General features: G+C 40.9%; 1 protein-coding gene across 1 annotated transcript in view; it reads left to right on the top strand.

Annotated features, from left to right (window-relative positions):
* Nucleotides 1–2997: 2997 nt before the first annotated feature.
* LOC124259381 (WD repeat-containing protein 97-like) overlaps nucleotides 2998–19418 on the top strand; it is a 50807-nt gene continuing 34386 nt past the window's right edge. The window contains 10 exon segments of the mRNA XM_046693507.1: nucleotides 2998–3085; nucleotides 4543–4889; nucleotides 7192–7347; nucleotides 8041–8157; nucleotides 8951–8986; nucleotides 8988–9104; nucleotides 10019–10142; nucleotides 17097–17262; nucleotides 17884–18012; nucleotides 19015–19190. Coding sequence (XP_046549463.1) covers nucleotides 4584–4889; nucleotides 7192–7347; nucleotides 8041–8157; nucleotides 8951–8986; nucleotides 8988–9104; nucleotides 10019–10142; nucleotides 17097–17262; nucleotides 17884–18012; nucleotides 19015–19190 — 1327 coding nt within the window. The 5' untranslated portion in view covers nucleotides 2998–3085; nucleotides 4543–4583.

The raw sequence follows: 19418 nt of genomic DNA, 5'->3' as shown, positions 1-19418 counted from the left end.
TGAACGAGATCTGTAACCCTGTCACCAAGTATCGGAAATGATGCCATATGTTTTGGACATGTGCAGATAATTAGACATTTCAACAGCGTGACCTTCAGCATGTTAAATATCATATGTCAGGAATGCAAATTGTATTATGCTACCAAACAATGGTAATTATGTCATTCTATGATGTCATTCTTTAGAAATTACAATGTTTGGGTGAACCGCGCCTCTTATCATTCGAAATGATTTACAACCAACTTTGTCTACAGAACAACCTTCATATGTTGAATTCCGTATCTAAACTTATTGGGTACATAAAATACTAATTTATTGATCATTAAGACTTTGCATCGACACTTGGAGCTTAAAACTAGTTGATGGCATGTGACCTTATTTACATATTTATCATCTTCGAACCAACTTTATCTGATCAATTTATTCCGACAGTATCCTTTATATAATAAAACAGGTTAGTCTTTATATCTCTATGTTTTTTCTGTCATTATTTCTTTAAAACGAAATGCAATGTCAGAAATATGAACGAACGTTTATCGTTAGCATGACGTACCAATTCCCTTCTCGTGTGCAGCAGAGTCAAATCAAATTGGGTAATCAAAAGAATCCCTGCGAACATATCAATCAAGCATTACTGACTTTAACAAGTCGCCTCATTTTCATACTATCTAATCTGGAAAATGTAAATTGTGTCACACATGTCATAACAGATGTTGTAACATTATGTAACACAATGTATTAGCAACAACCACGTGACCTGCCGTGTAACATATGTCACCTGGAGACTTACTGGCTTCTGTGTCCAGTTCGACAACCGAGGTATATGTATGTAGACGTTTGAAGGCACACACGGGCGGATACGGCTTTTTGAGAAAGTGGGGTTGGGGTGCACAGTCCATTTTCACCCGTTTTCTCAAGAGTTTCAATGGTCATTTGATAAACTTACAGGACAAAAGGGGTGAGGGGGTGTTCAGTTCGAATACATTGTTCTCACCACACGAGAGAAATAAGCTATGTTATCCCGTACTATATTTTAAATAATATCTATTCTGACACCATGCCATATGTAAGATTTAACAAGACCCCACCCGCATACCACCAGCCTATCCGCTATGCTAAATGACCAGTCCCAAAGTACAATCTATGTCCAAATTTATAGACGCGAGAAGATCCGGGTTAGAATCGGTCTTCAGTAACCCATGCTTGTCGTAAGAGGCAACTAACGGGATCGGGTGGTCAGGCACGCTGACCTGGTTGACACATGTCATCGTACCCCAATTGCGTAGATCGATGCTCATGCTGTTGATCACTGGATTGTCTGGTCCAGACACGATTATTTACAAACTGCCGCCACACAACTGGAATATTGCTGAGTGCGGCGTAAAACTCAACTCATTCACTCCAAATTTGTAAATACTATTTGAAGAGATAGGACTGTGTTATATTTCTCTCCCTTATCTCAACCCCTTCCACCCTTCCCCAGTCTGGTAGATGATCAGCGTCAGTACCCCAGGCACACCAACTCACTTCCCTACGCACCAACCAACCCCATCCCATCACTCACTTACTGGTCGATACCGAACAAACAAGAATAAAGGATTTGTAACGCATACCTATGGCCAACTCAATTTTCAATGTGCAGTTTGATTATTTCTTGTTTTTAACGTCGCAACGAGTAATATCCTAACTATATGATGGCGGTCTATAACCAATCCAGACGATCCAGTGACTGACATCATGAGCATCAACCAACTCAGTTCAGATACGGTTACAAACAATCAACAAAGTCCAAAGGACTCTGCTATTAGTACAGACTTCTTACGATTGCGGAAATTATATTCAATAGTTTTAGGCAATATGTAATAACCATTATACTATAGCTAGGGTGAGGTTGCATTGCATGCATATAGAAGCTTTAATATCAAAATCAGCACCACTGCTACATCAGTATTCGGTTATGCTTTGTTATTTATTTCTTAATTCATTTATTTGATTTATATATTTTGGGGGGTGTTCTATGTATTGTTCCCCCAAACATTGACAAGTTTGGTATAATCATTGCCACGTTCGTGCTTGCATGAAATGATATATTATCTAACTAAACCTATCCCATTTGTAAACCAATATTTATACTGGACAATAACACATCATCTAACGGTACAATAACAACGTCGGAGCAAGCCCCCGATGTTACTGAATTTTAAAGTGCACAGTTATCGTGGATTTTCGAAGAGAAATAATGTGGGGAAAAAGAGTACTAACAAGGAAAGAAGAAATGCGCCTGATGAGGGAGTAAGCATACACTCCGAAACGTCGTGTTATTCACAATAAAGAAGTTGACATCCATAAATCTTGCTTTTCTTATGCATTCCACTTCTAAATGACCTTCAAAGATTTACTAACAAGGACTTAAATATATAGCCCTGACTCCTAACCGACTCGTGAAAGTTTCTGAAACGTGTCCATTTCCAAGCATAGGCCCTCGAGCCTTTGCGAGGACTAAAGTTGTTAAGAAAAATATGAAAAATTGTGATGACCCCCGACTCGAAATGCTTCACAGTACAATCATATACTGTGTAGCATTTCGAGTAGGGGGTCATCTAAAACAGTATGTTGTTTAAATCTTTAATCTTTGCAGACACGAGGGCCTGTGTTTCCAAGTGGTACTGAATTCTAGGAGTGAAGGTGTCCCGAAATGGGATAATCTAGGAAAGACATTTTACATAAATTATGCTGAATGACGCAGGTTTATCAAACAAAAAACTGTATCAACTGAATAACGCCAATTAAAGACAATAGTCATTCGGGGAAATGCTGCTAGAATTCGATTGAGTAGGAATGTCCGAAGAGACAAATATATTGAATACATGTACGTATGTGGAGGAAATGGTTGCTGTTTCTCAACATGATTGGGCTTCGATCCATGGTCGTCTGCGAGAAGGGTACGCTGGTCGTGTGCAATTAGATCCGGAAGAGTTAGCTCCCTTCAATCTCGCGTGAGTTGAATCCATGGAGATAACAACATGGCGGACGGTGTAAATAATCAAACCCAGTGGAACACGATTGGAATAATGACAGTGTAAAGGTGCACGCTGGTATATTTATTTTTTCATTGTATTATTTGGTTTGTAATAGTGTCATTCGTGAAAATGCAAATCTGCTATAAAATATAGATTTTCTAAATCGTCCATGACATATCCCCTGTTTACCAACTTGTCAATGCAGCACGAGCAATGACAACATTAAAAGTAATCAGCTGATTCCTGCTCAGCTATGTTATTTTTGTTGTTTATCGTCACTTGTAGTTGTGTGCTAGAACGTAAAAAAGCATAACCTAATCGGAAAACCAGAAATGATAGACCTTTTGAATAATTAAATTGATTATTAACCCACAGTTACACATAGCATACAAGTTCCGTTGCTGAAGTGAAGTGAGTATTGGATCAGCTCAAAGTAGATCTAGGCAACCATTCTAGACAAGTTATTGTCATGTTCGTAAAGATTTCTTCACTGAGCAATAAGTATTTATTTGTTTAATTAGGTTTTTATGCATTTACAGGGACAGAAAATATATGACCAAGACTGTTTTTTAGCTCAAAAAGTGATGACAACAGCAGTACCCAATCCCATCACGCTTTCCTCTTGCCCTGAATTTTGTGAGATTCTACTAGCCCTTACGATATTTTTAACATTAAGTAATCGGTCAGTGCAATTTCTAGCCCAGATTTACACTTATACATCCTCAATTTGTTTGCGTTTTCATATGGCTTAATATGATTGAATGTAAAAATTGACTATCAATGTAATACATATAAATAATTAATTGGACCTCAACAAAGAACCTTGAGTCAAAAATAGAAGATTCATAATCGTTTGCGACAACCTCATGAGTGACATCAGTCGGGGACATATTTCATCAGTCCTGTTCATTTAATTACCAATTTATAGTTATTATGATAACATTTGTTTTGTGTCATTGTGTACTGGACAAGCGCCATTAACCCATGTTAAACTAGCAAGACATCCCAAAAAGAAGCTAAGCAACCATTGATCATCGAATACTGAGGAAGGGTCTTGTTGAACGTTTTCCTTACCAATTTGGCAGGGGGAATTAATTATTTTATATTTTAGCTCTTGACTTATGGAAGAAGAGTATATTTTGACTGGATGTCTGGTTTCAACCACATGTTATTTATCATTATATCAAACGAGCCCTAAAGTGTAACCAGTCTGCAATTTTAACCACTAGTATGAGGCCCAAGTCTAATAAATTTTCTTCGGTCTTTCACTAGTTTCAAAGCTGTTTCTTTTGAAATCATGAAATATTAAAAATAAATATCTGATAATTTTGAAGTTTCCATGAAACATGACAATTGATTCAATGTTGCCTAATGTCAAGTGTCTTGCAGGGTATATGTATATGATAGGCTTGTGCTTTGCACAGACTTCTATTTGCACACTTAAAACATATGGCTAATAAACATCAATATTTGATGTAAATGGTTTTCTCCTGCAATTTCAACAAAGTTCTTTACATTTTAGCCACTACTTTTGGTTTGGAGTTAGCTCCAACCATTGACATAATGATGGAGGTCCACAAACTGAGAAACACCACCATGAACCCCCACGATCTGACGGCTGGGAGTGATGATCAAGGTGATACAAAAGACATCTCAGCACTTGAAATTCTTGTTCAGCGTCGCAATGCAGAGGAAAGGAGAAAAGCTCGACATCACTGGACACTGTTGAGGAATTCTATCAAGCACACTGTAGAGGCAGTTGCTAATGCTGACATTCGTGATATTGTCATTTCACATGGAATTCATCATGAGCGGAAGTTAAACCACACACAACTTCTTCAAAATGTCATCTTTGTAAGCCCCAGGAAGGTCAGATATTGCCAGATTTTATTTTCATGCAATATAGGATTTTAGTTTTCATGTCTGAGAAAAAAAACACAAACAAATGTTTCATTCAGACACCCTCGATTATAATAAAAAAATATATAAATAGTCCTTATCAGTGTTTACTGTTGAAAGTCTTTTAAAGTATTGTCTTACTGGCAGACCTTTGTTTGATTGTTAATTTGTTGAATTGGTTTCTGTAAATGTGGGGCGTTGGGGTAACCTAGTGGTTAAAGTGTTCGCTCTTCACACCAAAGACCCGGGTTTGATGCCCTACATGGCTACAATGTCTGAAGCCCATTTCTGATGTCCCAAGCAACAATGTTGCTGAAATATTGCTAAAAGTGTCGTAAAACTAAACTCACTCACTTCTATCACTTCTAGTATTAATGTAATACTTTAGTTTTTGATCTTGTAACCAGTATGAAAAGAGGCTGACATAAACAAGATCACCAACTTCAGCTACATATTCTGCTTTATACAACCACTATTATTGGTTTAAACATGTTAAAGACAACGAGTTTGTGAATAGTTGTGTATCCAGAAAATTACATGTAGTAGATGAGTTCCAGTGCTTTATTCAAATTATTGGGATAAATGTACTGATGCACAAACATTGGGATTGGCTTTGTCTTGCCTTTTCTTCTATGACAATACGTTGATACATTGGCACTTTGCTTCACCTTTCCATTTTCTCTCATGGCAGTACAAGTTATATCCAGATAAAGTACTGGCAAAAGTTCTCTATCATTCTCAGAGCAAAGGCAAATATTTGCATTCCGCGACATATATATTGCAGGTTGCACAAATATCTCACTCACATTCAATGTTTTGTGAAACCAAGTGTATGTATTTTTTAACTTATTGTACTGAAAAGTACAGGTTTCACAAAGCATGAGAGTTTCATTAATCTATACTGTATGCTTTACAGTACTTTATCAGCATATAGAGTAGTGCTAGAGCGACTGATTGAATAATCGGTCATTCGATCGGTCTCACTTGTGTCAGCAATTTATCGATTGGCTAGGGAGATTAATAGATATTCATATAGAATGAAACATCAAATTGAACTTTCAGAAGTTCATTTCTTAGGCCGGACTAATTTTATTTCTTGTTTTACGGATCCTTCAGTCATATTTTTTCAAGAATAAAAAATAAATAAATAAATTTTCCCCGCTCAAAAAATAAAATCCTAATGTTTTATCGGCCAAAATTGTAAACTTACCCCCAATTTCTTTTCTTTTTTTTTCTTCCTCTTATACACACTTCATAAATTGCCCAAAGTAAAACTCTTCTAGTATTTAAAAGGAATATTACTTTGACTGGTGATTTTTATTTATATTTTTTTCCCTCCTGCCTTTAGGTTTTCTGAGGATAAAATCCGAAAAACAAGAAATATTGGTCTGGCCTTGTTATTAAATTTGTTATATCAAGACATAAACAACTGATACAGTTAACTGCAATGTAAGCAACATACTCGCATGCTTATCTCAACAGGAAGTATCCTTGATTGGGCCAAATACAAATATGTGTGCTTACGGTTTCCCGACTGACCCCATCACAAACTTCCCGACCCTAAATTTTTTTATTTATTTTTTAAAAGATGGCGAAACATTTTGCTATTTCAACAGTATGTACTCCCCAATGTTGGGGGCAACCATATGTGACCTGTGCTCACTTAATCTTGTTTTTCATAAATGTTGAATTTAGAAAGTGTTGTTGCTTCAGTTATTAAAATTTTAAACTGGTTTCCCCTCTTTTCTTTCGAAACTGGTGCCTAAAATAAATATGTGATTTTATGAAAAATATGCGAGTGCATTTAAAAAAAAATGTAAGAAAAAAAGATCAACCCTACCTACCGACCCTGTTTTATAATTTCATGTTACCCTAAACACACATATTTATTTTTTTTGGCCTTGTCTTGATTGTAATATTAATCGGTGTCTGTTCCGTTTGCAGAAGGTTACGATTGTGTCCTGTTATCGCCCACATGAATTCTGTGGTGGGGTTTACGATTACAATCGATTATTGATCAATTACTGAACTATGATATTCAGTCTACATAGCCAGCACTAATATAAATGTACTCCACCTGACCAAACCACAGTGTCGTGAACACCCACTGGAGAAAATATTTGCCTGCAATCTAAAAAAAATCTATTATCATGTGTTAATGTAAAAACTGCAAGTTTATAGAAGTTGATGTATGATCAATCAGTCACATTAATGATTATTATGATTATGATGCTTAGCCTTCCAAGTTTAATGGCTGTCTTTCTGAACACAGGAATACCTGACAACAGATGGGAAAATATTTAACATTTTTATGGAGGATGGACGAAAGAAGACAACAGTTACCCCTGAGGAGCCAATGAACAGAGTGGTCTACTCCACGCATACTGACCAGTACGTGGGCTGGCTGCATGATGACCAGATGCTCTATGTAAGTGAGATGACCATCAAATCAGTCAACTAACTTCTACAAGGAGATATCTCTAGGGATATACAACTTCTCTATTACAATGTCTGAGATGTGTCAGTGTAGATACTAACACTGTTTGCAAGCAAGTAGTATCTACACCAAATGTCACATTCATTGTAATGAAGAAGCTGTCTATCCACAGAATTATCTCCCTTGTAAATTATTCCCCTCTTCATCATTTTCCCATAAATGGAGTGCTAGAGAAAAATGATTACATATGTTCAGAGAAGTATTAAAACTAGAGGGAGGCATAAACTTTCAGAGACATTAGTATTTTTATCATTACTTGACATCGCACTGTGTTTCACACATTTTCTTGTCTAACAAAACAGTTATATGTGAAAGAGAAAGCCTGATATGCAGAATTTCTGCTTAATTATTCTGTTGAAAAGGTATAACATTTATTTTTCACTGGAATGAATGAATAAAATTAGTTTTGAAGTGTTTACCTAATCCACATCCATAACAAAACCTCTGATTATTTGCGTTCAACCTGAACAGCATAACATAGCCCTAATTACTTCTATATTAGAATGACAGCAGATATCTTTCTTGTCTTCCTTGTTTGTACAATGCTTGTGGCATCATCTGTGGAGGATGTTTGAGGATTATTTCAAGACAAAATTGCAAGTGAATAATCTGTGTCTTTTTCAGCTGCTTGACATGGACTTTGAGATAATATCCCAGGCCCGATGCCCTGGGAACATCCTGCTGGGAACCTACAACCAGAACACAGGAGAGATGGTGACACTGGGGTCCCACTTTCTGCAGGTCAGTCACCCGAGCCGGTAGGCGAGGCATGACACTGCTACAAAAAGCCGTACATCAGACCGTATTACCCGAGGGAGAAGCATACAACATATTTATCTTACCGCCATGTTAAATGTACAAAACATCATATTATTTTATGTTAAAGATCGCGACGGACTATATGACATGTAAACAAAATGGCGTCTGCCTCTCGACTGGATTTTTAAAATCAGTGAAAGATATTCTGACAAGCTTAAAACTGCTATAAAAATGGTTAATTTTGTTCAAGTTGAGTGTGCAAACCACTCAATGTATAAAATAGCTTAAATAAAGCAGTGAAAGTCGGTAAAATAAATCTGTACAAAGTGAACACAAAAACAGCTGATCGAACGGTTCTGGAACTCTGGGCACGGCATGCGTCATATCATGACGTCATACGATTGTTAGCACTTCAGCTTCATGGCGGAGAGCTTGGTGGTTACCATGGCAGCGGGTAATATTTTTCCCAGTTGTCACCCTCCTGGGAGGGGTGACACGGAAACTTGTTAAAGCGTCATTGACCAATGAAATTAAAGTATTTTACATGAAGGTAAGATAAACTTAGTTAAACATAGCTTTACACGATCACACACAGTGATACAGTCACACAGCTTTACATGGTCAAACACAGTCAAACAGTCAAACACAACCAAGCACAGTCACAAACAATGACACATACTCATGCACACACTGATTATACAGTCACATACACTTGTACACAGCCAGACACTTGGTCACATATGGTAACATCATCATTTGCATCCTGTACGTACAGAGCTGGTCATTCCGATACGGAGCCCGGCATCTGATCCCCCCGATTGACGACCAGGACAGACTTTGGGGATGATAACATGTTTTCTATGATTGTCTTGGAGGAAACAGCCAGTCACACTCAGAGAGCTTTCCTTTCCTGTGGACTAGGTGTTGTGGTCAGTATTGGCTTATCATACATTCATTTAGCTTCCACTCTCTTGTATTATGAAAGATAACCAATAGATTTCAATGAGCTTTGGTTGTGTTTGAATTAATTGTTTCAGTGATTTTAGTATATTTTTGTGAGTTTATACATGGAATTTAATTTTTTCTTAAAGATGTTCAAATTAAAGTTCAATGGTAAAGTCGGAATCATATTTATATTGATTTAAAAAATAGAATATATTGTTCAAAGTCATATCCACATGGTTATTAAAATCAAGGGTTAGAATAATTCCCTCAAAGCCTTTGAATATTGTATGAGCAATTGAATGGATCAAGTGGTGAGACTTCGTGATACCCTACCATACCTTGTCATACCCTGCCCTACTCTGTCACACCCTGCCATACCTTGTCATACCCTGCCCTACTCTGTCACACCCAGCCATACCTTGTCATACCCTGTCACCATGCCCTACCTTGTCACACCCTGCCATACCTTGTCATACCCTGCCCTACTGTCATACCATGCCCTATCCTGTCGCACCCTGCCCTATCCTGTCGCACCGTGCCATACTTTGTCATACCCTGCCCTACCCTGTCATACCATTGCATACCCTGCAGTACTCTTACCTATCCTTGCCCTACCCTTCCATACCCTGCCCTTTCCTGTCATACCCTACCATACACTTCCATACCCTGCCATACCCTGCATTACCCTTCCATATCCTGCCCTCTCTGCCCTACCCTGTCATACCCTGCCCTAACTTACCCTACCCTGCCATACCCTTCCCAGTCATACCCTGTCATACCCTTCCATACCCTGCCCTACCCTGCCCTATCCTGCCCTTCCCTGCAGTTCTTGTAACTTGTTAGCATTGATAAAACTCCCAGAGCTGATGAAACTATCCGTCATCTTCCACCTCCTCAGGTGTACAACTTATATGAGGGCAAGATGCTGGAACATCGCAAGGAACTCCACAGACGGACCATCACTGCCATGACTTTCTTCAATCCTCTCAAGTATTTGGTCACTGGAGCACAGGATGGTTCAAGTAAGACTGTGCTATTTTGGACACTTTACCATGTTACAACTTTCACTCTCAATTTGTTGCATTTGACATGACAGCATGAATATCACATCCATTATGTATTGGTATGTATGTAATTGGAACAGGACTGTATCAGTACTAAACCCTAAATACTAAATAATGTTCAGTTACAAATAATTATTTTTCCTTATCCTGACTCATGATCTTTTCCTTATCTCCCTTTTCTTTTCGAATGGTAGTGGAAACACTTGAATCCCTTGAACTTCCCGAAGCAGACGTAAAAATACACTCACCCACGAGTTACCTCCCTTTTGCCCTTTTCCCGTGCAAACAGTCATTCGACCAGCCTTACTTGTCACTCTCTCCCTTTTCACCCAAGTGGATGGTTGGGCGAGCACTGGTGTCCCATATACGGCATTATATCCTTTTTATTTAGATCCTATTCTTCAAAATTACGCTGTGTATGGACTTGGCAATAACTACTTTGTATTATATGTAAAAAAAATTGTAAAAATTATTTGTATTTGTGTCATAATTTCATCGTTATGTAACTTTGTTTACATTTCATGAAATCTTGCAGTGTTTGCAGGCACAGGTTATCCTTGGCTGATTCTCACCCCCAATGCCCTCATGCATAAAGCAATGTTCTTCCAGCTTGTGCTGTACTTATTGTGTTGATTTATCAAATCTACAATTTAATCAATATTTGTCTTATATCTATACACGTGCCATGGTCGGGTGAGGAAGTCATCTAAAGTCACGGCTGATAAAATGGGAGATCAGCCTGCAAACCGTATGTTGATTGCTACTGCGGAGATTCATAATACTGGTGCTATGTTGAGTACGTTGCAGGGGCAGTCTGCAGGTACGGGGGCTAAGAAAAGATAGGCTACAACGCAGTTGTCTCCGACTCAAGCTAAGAAAAAGACGTCATCCTCTTCTACATCACAGAAGAAAGCATCTGTTACCAGATCAGAGGGTAAATCTACGCGGGCTAGTAAGTCAACGCATCAGAAATCCTTCAATGAAGAGATATTACCTCCACATGAAGTAGACGTTTTTGATGATCCACCACTACTTCTAGCCAAAGTGCCTACGAGATCAGCGACTCAATCGACGTCCACAACTTTTATATCGTCTCCTGCAACGCACACAGCAGGACAGCTGTTTGACGACCTACCACCTACTTCTCAACGCAGTGAAGTCGAGGCACACAACTCATCAGCGTTCGCGAACGCTTCGTCTTCACCGCAGCAGCTTCAACCAATGCAGAACTTTGTGAGACAATTCACCAACCAGATGATGACCATGATGGAACGCAGGTTTGAGGAAGAAGCGAAGGCTCTGTGAAGCCTCTCATCTACCGACACCGTGCTCAAACCTAAGGACCTGCGCAAACCTACTGACCTGCGCGAACCTACTCCTCAGAGAACTACGTCTCAAGACTATGTTGGCAAACGCATACACCTTTACGAAGGTCTCCACAGTCGGACGACTCTGTCATCTTGGAGGAGGATAGAAGACATGAGATGCCTACTCATCATTCTACATCTGCAAACCCTCAACGTTCGAGAACATCAAAGGATCCATCTCCTACACCTAGCCGCTCTAGATCAAGATCTCACAGACGTTCGCGAAGTCACTCATCACGAGACAGAGGTTCGTGAAAAGAAGGCTCACATCAAAGACGTTCGCGAAGGGATACATCTAGAGACAGACGTCCGCGAAGAGAAAGCTCACATCACAGAGGTTCGCGAAGAGATGAATCTAAAGATAGAGATTCGCGAAGAGAGGACTCTCAAGATAGACGTTCGCGTAGGGAGGAATCTGCAGACAGAGGTTCACGAAAGGATGATGAAGGTTCAACAATAGATACAGGTTCGCAGATGGATGATACGCGGAGGCCTAGCTCTAATAATCAGGAGACACTGGATGAGCAAGCGGACTTCGTCTTCCCAGACGCAGAGGTTACAGCTTGGATTGCCAACGGGATGAACTTTGAGTCTCCTTCTAAGGATAAAGATGAAGTCTACACTTATATGATGCGTAACGACGACTTTGACTCCGTCACTATCCCTCCGATTGAACCTATATCCAGGGTACCCTCCAACATTTGCACAGCTTTTGCGAAAGCATCCAAGTATCAGAGTCAGCATCTGCCATCATTTAATGTTAAGAGATTCCCTCTACATCATATGGATCCATTTACAAAGGCGCCTGAATGGGATGATAACATAAAGTTATTCAACGACTCCCGGAACAAGATATATAAAGTAGAAGATAAAAAGTTATCTCAACTTGATACTGCTACAAGGAGATCTTTCTTCGGGTTGGCCAGGTCCAGAGCTATCAATGAAGCATTGATCAATAAATTCCAGAACTCTAGTTCGGAAGAGGACAGAATGATATATTCCGTGCTCATAACTCAGAAGAAGGACGAATACTTTTTATCGGACCATCTGGCATCTATATCTGCAGGTCTCACTTTACTACGCAGACAAGGGCTACTTGCATCCTGTTCATGGAGTGACAGATTCACCCAACTGCTACTGAGAGCTCCATGGGAGGCGCCTACTATCTTTGGAGGACAAATAGACAATGCAGCTAAGGAAGCTACGCACGACTAGAGAAGTGATGATGATAAAATCCATAGATACTCTGGCCAACGTCATCCGTCATACTTCACAAAAGTATAACAGCAAGTCCAGATATTCCGGCATACAGAAGGCAAAGGAGAAGAAGTACTCCAGCTTCAGAGGTGGCAAAGGATCTTTTTGTCGCCCATATAGAAATTACAGAGTAAACTCAGGGAGAAGCCACAATCCCAGAGGATCCAGAGGAACTAGACGTTAATATGAGGGTTCGGAATGACTGGAGTCTTCCACCCCCCCAGCCATTCCTGTAAAACCATCGACAATGGGTGGACGTCTACAAAGGTACTGGAATAATTGGGGAATACTAGAGGATGACTACTTCTCCCAAGTACTACGAGAAGGATACAGAGTACATCTCAAGGCCACACCTCCACTAACCCTCAGCCCAACAGTCTTCGACTATGCAGAGGAGAAGGCAGACAAACTACAAGAAGCCATCAACTCACTACTGATGAAGGGGGCTGTAGAGATAATAGAACAGGATCATCTCACTCCAGGCTTCTATTCCCCAATTTTTCTAGTACCCAAGAAGAACTCCAAGGAGAAGTTCAGACTGATTTACAACATGCGCAAATTCAACAAAGACTATCTACTGAAACCAGACAGGTTCAGAATGATCCACGTACCTCAACGCAGACTACTCGTCCGTCCAGCAGATTACATGGCCAACATAGACCTGCAGGATGCGTACCTACACATCCCCATACATCCGGAATCAAGAAAGTATCTACGATTCCTATTCAGAGGGCAGCACTTCTAATGGAACATCCTACCGTTTGGAATATCTTCAGCTCCGTGGCTATTCACACGAGTAACCAAGCCTATAGTCGCATACCTTCATCATCGAGGTCTACACAATGCCTTCTACTTGGACGATGGAATTCAGGTTCACCATTCAGTCAACTCAGACTACAGCTGAACTTCACGATCAAGTTGCTCACTCAACTAGGATGGCTGGTGAACCTAATGAAGTCAGAGTTGGAACCAAAACAAGATCTGCAAGTTTTGGGGATAAGGTTTATCACAACACAGAATCGTATTGTCGTCCCAGAAGATTGTTGGGTCAAGATACAAACCATGATCCCGCCAGCAGTCGTCTCTCCGTTAACACTACGATCATGGCAAGTTCTACTCGGTCTACTAACCTCGGCGCAGGACTTGACTCGCACAGGAAGGTTACAACTAAGAGCACTGCAACGGTTCCTGATAAAACATCTAGACAGCGTCGACCCTATCTTGCTGCCGGAAAACCTCAAGAGGTATCTACTGTGGTGGACACGCAGGTCAAACGTTTGCGGAGGGACCTATTTACAAGAGCCGGCCTTCGACACACATCTCTACACACATGCTTCGATACAAGGCTGGGGTGCGCATCTCAACGATCAAGTGGCGTCGGGAAAGTGGTCAAAAACGGAACAGCAGCTTCACATCAATCTGCTAGAGATGAAAGCAGTGATCAACGCCTTACAACTATGGTCGAGCTTACTGAACAACAAGATGCTGATGATCCACACGGACAACTCCACAGTGGCGTTCTCCATAAACCGGCAAGGATCCACAAGGTCTCCAAGCCTGTTGCAGCTCACATTCCAGTTGTTCCAGATCACGCAGGCAGCAAACATCTGGATAAAGGCGTGTCACATACCGGGAGCCAAGAACGTACTGGCAGACGCTCTCTCAAGACCACTACACCCGTCACCTACGGAATGGATGCTCCATCCAGAAGCGTTTTGGAACATAAGGGAGATAGGATCCCCTTGCATAGACCTGTTTGCCACGAGGTTCAACAAACAACTACAGACGCTTGTCTCGCCGGTTCCAGATCCTCAAGCCTGGGCAACAGATGGACTGAGCATGTCGTGGGAAGGATTAAACGGCTACGCTTTTCCCCCCCCGATACTACTGCCAAAAGTACTGTTCAAGATCAAACAGACTAAGACGCTACAACTGACTTTGGTCGCGCCCTATTGGCCAGCGAGAGCATGGTTCCCAGACCTAATAGAAGATCTCGGAAACCCAGTAATCAAGTTACCAGATTGGCCGAACCTACTAATACATCCGCACACCAAGCAAGTCCACGGAAACCCAACAGTGTTCCAGTTACACGTGTGGACCGTATCAAAACGTGCTTGAAGAAAAGAGGATACTCTGCCAGGGCAGCCAAAGCAGTAACACTAGCGTTAGGCAGATCGACTCGTAACCTATACGACGACAAATGGCTGAAGTTTGAGACTTATGCAAGGCGGAAAGGCTTCACAGCGATGATAGCCACTCATACTAAAGTGGCGGAATATCTGTGTCATCTTAGACAGACCAGACATCTGAAGGGTTCGACACTATCTACATACCTCGCTGTAATCAGTACAGTGATTACCATGAAAACAGGCATCAAGTTGACGAAAGTACCAGAATTACTTGCTCTGCTGAGATCTTTTAAGCTGGAAGACCAGCAAAACAAATTCAGAGCTCCAGCCTGGGGTCTAAATGTAATTCGGCGTCATCTTACCAGTGATGTCTACGAACCACTAGATCAGATTACGATCGAGCTGCTAACACAGAAGATGCTGTTCCTGCTAGCGTTAGCCACTGCAGCTCGCATATTGGAAATACATGCGCTGGACTATGGTCGAACCACATTCGACAGAGGGCAACATAATTCAGTTCATCTAGGACTTAGATGGGACTTTATTGCCAAGAACCAGCTACCTGGTCAACCAGATAGACAGTTCCACGTACCAGCGCTGTCTACAGTCCTCAGCCCACAGGATATAGAGGACTTATCCTTGTGCCCAGTCAGAGCCCTGAAGATATATCTTCAAAAGACTGAGACGAGGAGATGAAAATTCAAGCGCCTATTCATCCCATTATCAACGGAGACTTCAGCAGAAGTCTCAAGAACGACCATATCATTCTGGATGAGAGCCGTTATATTGAGAGCCTATAAAGCAGCAGGACTAGAACCTCCTAGAACTTCCAACCCACATGAAGTCAGAGCACTGGCGTCAACACTAGCTCTGCACGGTAATTGCTCTATACCGACAATTATGGAGGGCTGCTTTTGGAAGTTGGACACTGTGTTTGCCAACCACTACCTCCGAGACATAGCCACTGAAGATGTCTCAGGCATTCACCAATTTGGGCCTCTCGTTGTAGCACAGCAACTAACAGTTCCTCAAAGGCGCTGAGTTGGAAAATCTCACCCTTTATCATGCTGTCTTGTTGATAACTTTTACTAAGGAAAAGTATTAGTTTGAAAGTCCATGCGCACAGTCTAAGACAGGCTAGCATGAGTGATTAAAGATCCTGTACGGGTAAAGATCTTACCTGTACGTGAAGGGGTCGCAACTCATTTATGATAAAGATCTTATCATAATCTATGGGTTGTTATAAGATATCTAGTAATAGGAAAATACTAGTTTATCTGTAGCCACATGAATCAACATGATTCAACTTGTCTGAGGTTGAAGTAAGGCAAGAAGTGGTCCCCCCCGAGTTATAACGGAAGTTTGAAGAATAGGATCACGGAAATGCCGTTTCGCAGTTCCCATGGGGGGGATACAGGACGTATCTAAGGACAACTGTTGAATCCAGTGGCTTGACCCACCACCTATCCGTTGGATTCTATAAGCAAAAGATCATGAGTCAGGATAAGGAAAAATATGTAATTTTTTAAGTAAAATTGATATTTTATACTTATCCTGACTCATGACAAACAAGCCCTCCCAACCTCCCCGTTGAAGACACTTGAGATTTCACAGCAGATCCAAGTGCAAGGGCGGAAAATAAGGAGAGAGTGACAAGTAAGGGACGTCACATGACTGGTTTGCGCGGGAAAGGGCAAAGGGAGGTAACTCGTGGCTGAGTGTATTTATACGTCCGCTTCGGGAACTTCAAGGGATTCAAGTGTTCCACTACCATTTGAAAGGGAAATGGAGATAGCAAAAGATCATTTGTCAGGATAAGTATAAAATATCAATTTTACTTAAAAAATTACATTTTTTGAATGATAAAATGGAATCTTACCCAAGTGTCTACTAATATCGAATATATGAACACTTGTTGGTGAAAGTATTAGTGAGTGAGTGAGTGAGTTATTTTTTCCGCAGCTTTTAGCAATATTCCAGCAATGTCACAGCGGGGGACACCAGAAATGGGCTTCACACATTGTACCCATTTGGGGAATCGAACTCAGATCTTCAGCATGACGGGCAAACGCTTTAACCACTAGGCTACCCTACTGCCCGGTGAAAGTATTAAGCACTGAGACAAGCTGTTGAATGTGTTGATGTTCACTTTGTTTCAGTCAAAATCTGGGACAATGACTGGCATGTTGTGATGGTGTTTGTGGGCCACCGGCGGCGCCTGGTGAACCAACTTACTGTGTACCCCCATGGACCCTCCATCATCTCCGCCAGCTTGGACTGCACCATCAGGGTGTGGAACATGGAGACCTGTGATGAAGTAGACAGGTGCGTGGTAGCATCACACATGAAGCACTGACTCCATCAGTGGACCACTGTATTCTTATAAGTAGCTCCCTGTAGAGAGTCTGAACTGGAATAGGTCCATGGCATCCTATGCTTGTAAGAGGCGACATAATGATTTGGGCTTGATTGACTGACAGCATGTCAGCATCAACAATGTGGATTGTTGGTCCTGATATCAATCCCAGTAGTATCTACTATACTCAATGACAGTTGCCAACATTAGCTATAATATTACTAGGTCTGCCACAGCTAAAAGAAGGAAAGGATCTTATCCATAAACTAAAATTCAAAACAGTCATATCAGTCAAGACAGGATCGACTTCTTTACTTCTTTGTTATTTTTGATGTTATTATAGATTTTCTAGTACCATACTTTACCATGTTAGACGTACATATACTTGACTGTTATAATCCAGGGCCCTGTTCCATGAAATGATCTCAGCGTTAAGATTATCATAAGTATATGTTAAGAATGGGAGTTACGATCATCTCAGCGCTACGGTCGCTTTGTGGAACGTGCCCAGAGGACAATCTTCAGCCATATTTTGGTACAGTGGTTATACAATCAATTGGTCCATGTTATAACTGAGCCTCGTGTTCCAGAATTGCCATGAGTGAGCCAGCAGAGGGACTGGGGACAAGCATGCAATATGACATTTTCCATACATTCGCTGGAAAGAAGGTCGACCTGTGGAGGATTCAACATCTGTATCAGATGCACACAGCTGTCGGGTAAATCATTTATCATACAATAAATGTACAAGGCTGGCAAGCAAACCACACTTTCTACATCAGCTGCACATGCCTGTTGGACAAATCACACATCCTATATCAGATGCATAGTTGTTGGATAAATTGCACATCCATTATCAGATGCACATGGCTGGCTGACAAATCACCCATCGTACATCAGATGGACACAGTTGTCATGTAAACCACACATTCTATATCAGATGGAAACAGGTAAATAACACATCCTACATAAAGATGGACACAGTTGTCAGGTAAATCCCACATCAGATGGACACAGGTAAATAACACATCCTACATCAGGATGGACACAGTTGTCAGGTAAATGACACATCCCACATCAGATGGACACAGGTAAATAATACATCCTACATCAGGATGGACACAGTTGTCAGGTAAATCCCACATCAGATGGACACAGGTAAATAACACATCCTACATCAGGATGGACACAGTTGTCAGGTAAATGACACATCCCATATCAGATGGACACAGGTAAATAACACATCCTACATCAGGATGGACACAGTTGTCAGGTAAATGACACATCCAACATCAGATGGACACAGGTAAATAACACATCCTACATCAGGATGGACACAGTTGTCAGGTAAATGACACATCCCACATCAGATGGACACAGGTAAATAACACATCCTACATCAGGATGGACACAGTTGTCAGGTAAATGACACATCCCACATCAGATGGACACAGGTAAATAACACATCCCACATCAGAATGGACACAGTTGTCAGGTAAATCCCTCATCCCACATCAGACGGACACAGGTAAATCCCACATCCTACATCAGATGGACACAGGTAAATCCCACATCCTACATCAGGTGGACACAGGTAAATAACACATCCTACATCAGGATGGACACAGTTTTCAGGTATATCACACATCCTGTATCTAATAGACACAGTTGTCAGGTAAATGGCTGTCTGCCATGCTTCAAAGTGCATCATTTTTCCCCAGTCACCGAGTGATGAACATCAAGATGACCACACATCCCAACTTTGTTATGCGAGCTGTGCTGATGTGTCGAGACTCCAGTATCCGTATCGTGTCGCCACCTACTGGCAACGTCATCACCACCATGCTGATGGATCCTGGCAAGAACATCATGGACTCTGCTTATGCCATAGAACAAGGTGAACATTACAACACTGGAACATTGCAGTGTTTAGTTTTGTTGTTTGGGGCTTCTTTTTTCATGGAATTTATGTTTTAATAAACAACTTTCACTGACCACCATCTCAAAGTTACTGATAACTATATTAGGACTTTTTCTAATCTGTTGTCTTTTTTCAACCTTTAATGCGATGATTACTTCAGATTGTCCTGTTGTATTAAACTATAAGAGGACAAAATTGCCTCAT

Source organism: Haliotis rubra, unplaced genomic scaffold (genome assembly GCF_003918875.1).
Source record: "Haliotis rubra isolate DU_JTF1 unplaced genomic scaffold, ASM391887v1 Scf72, whole genome shotgun sequence".
Taxonomy (NCBI): Eukaryota; Metazoa; Mollusca; class Gastropoda; order Lepetellida; family Haliotidae; genus Haliotis; species Haliotis rubra.
This window is presented reverse-complemented; position numbering and strand designations above follow the sequence as displayed.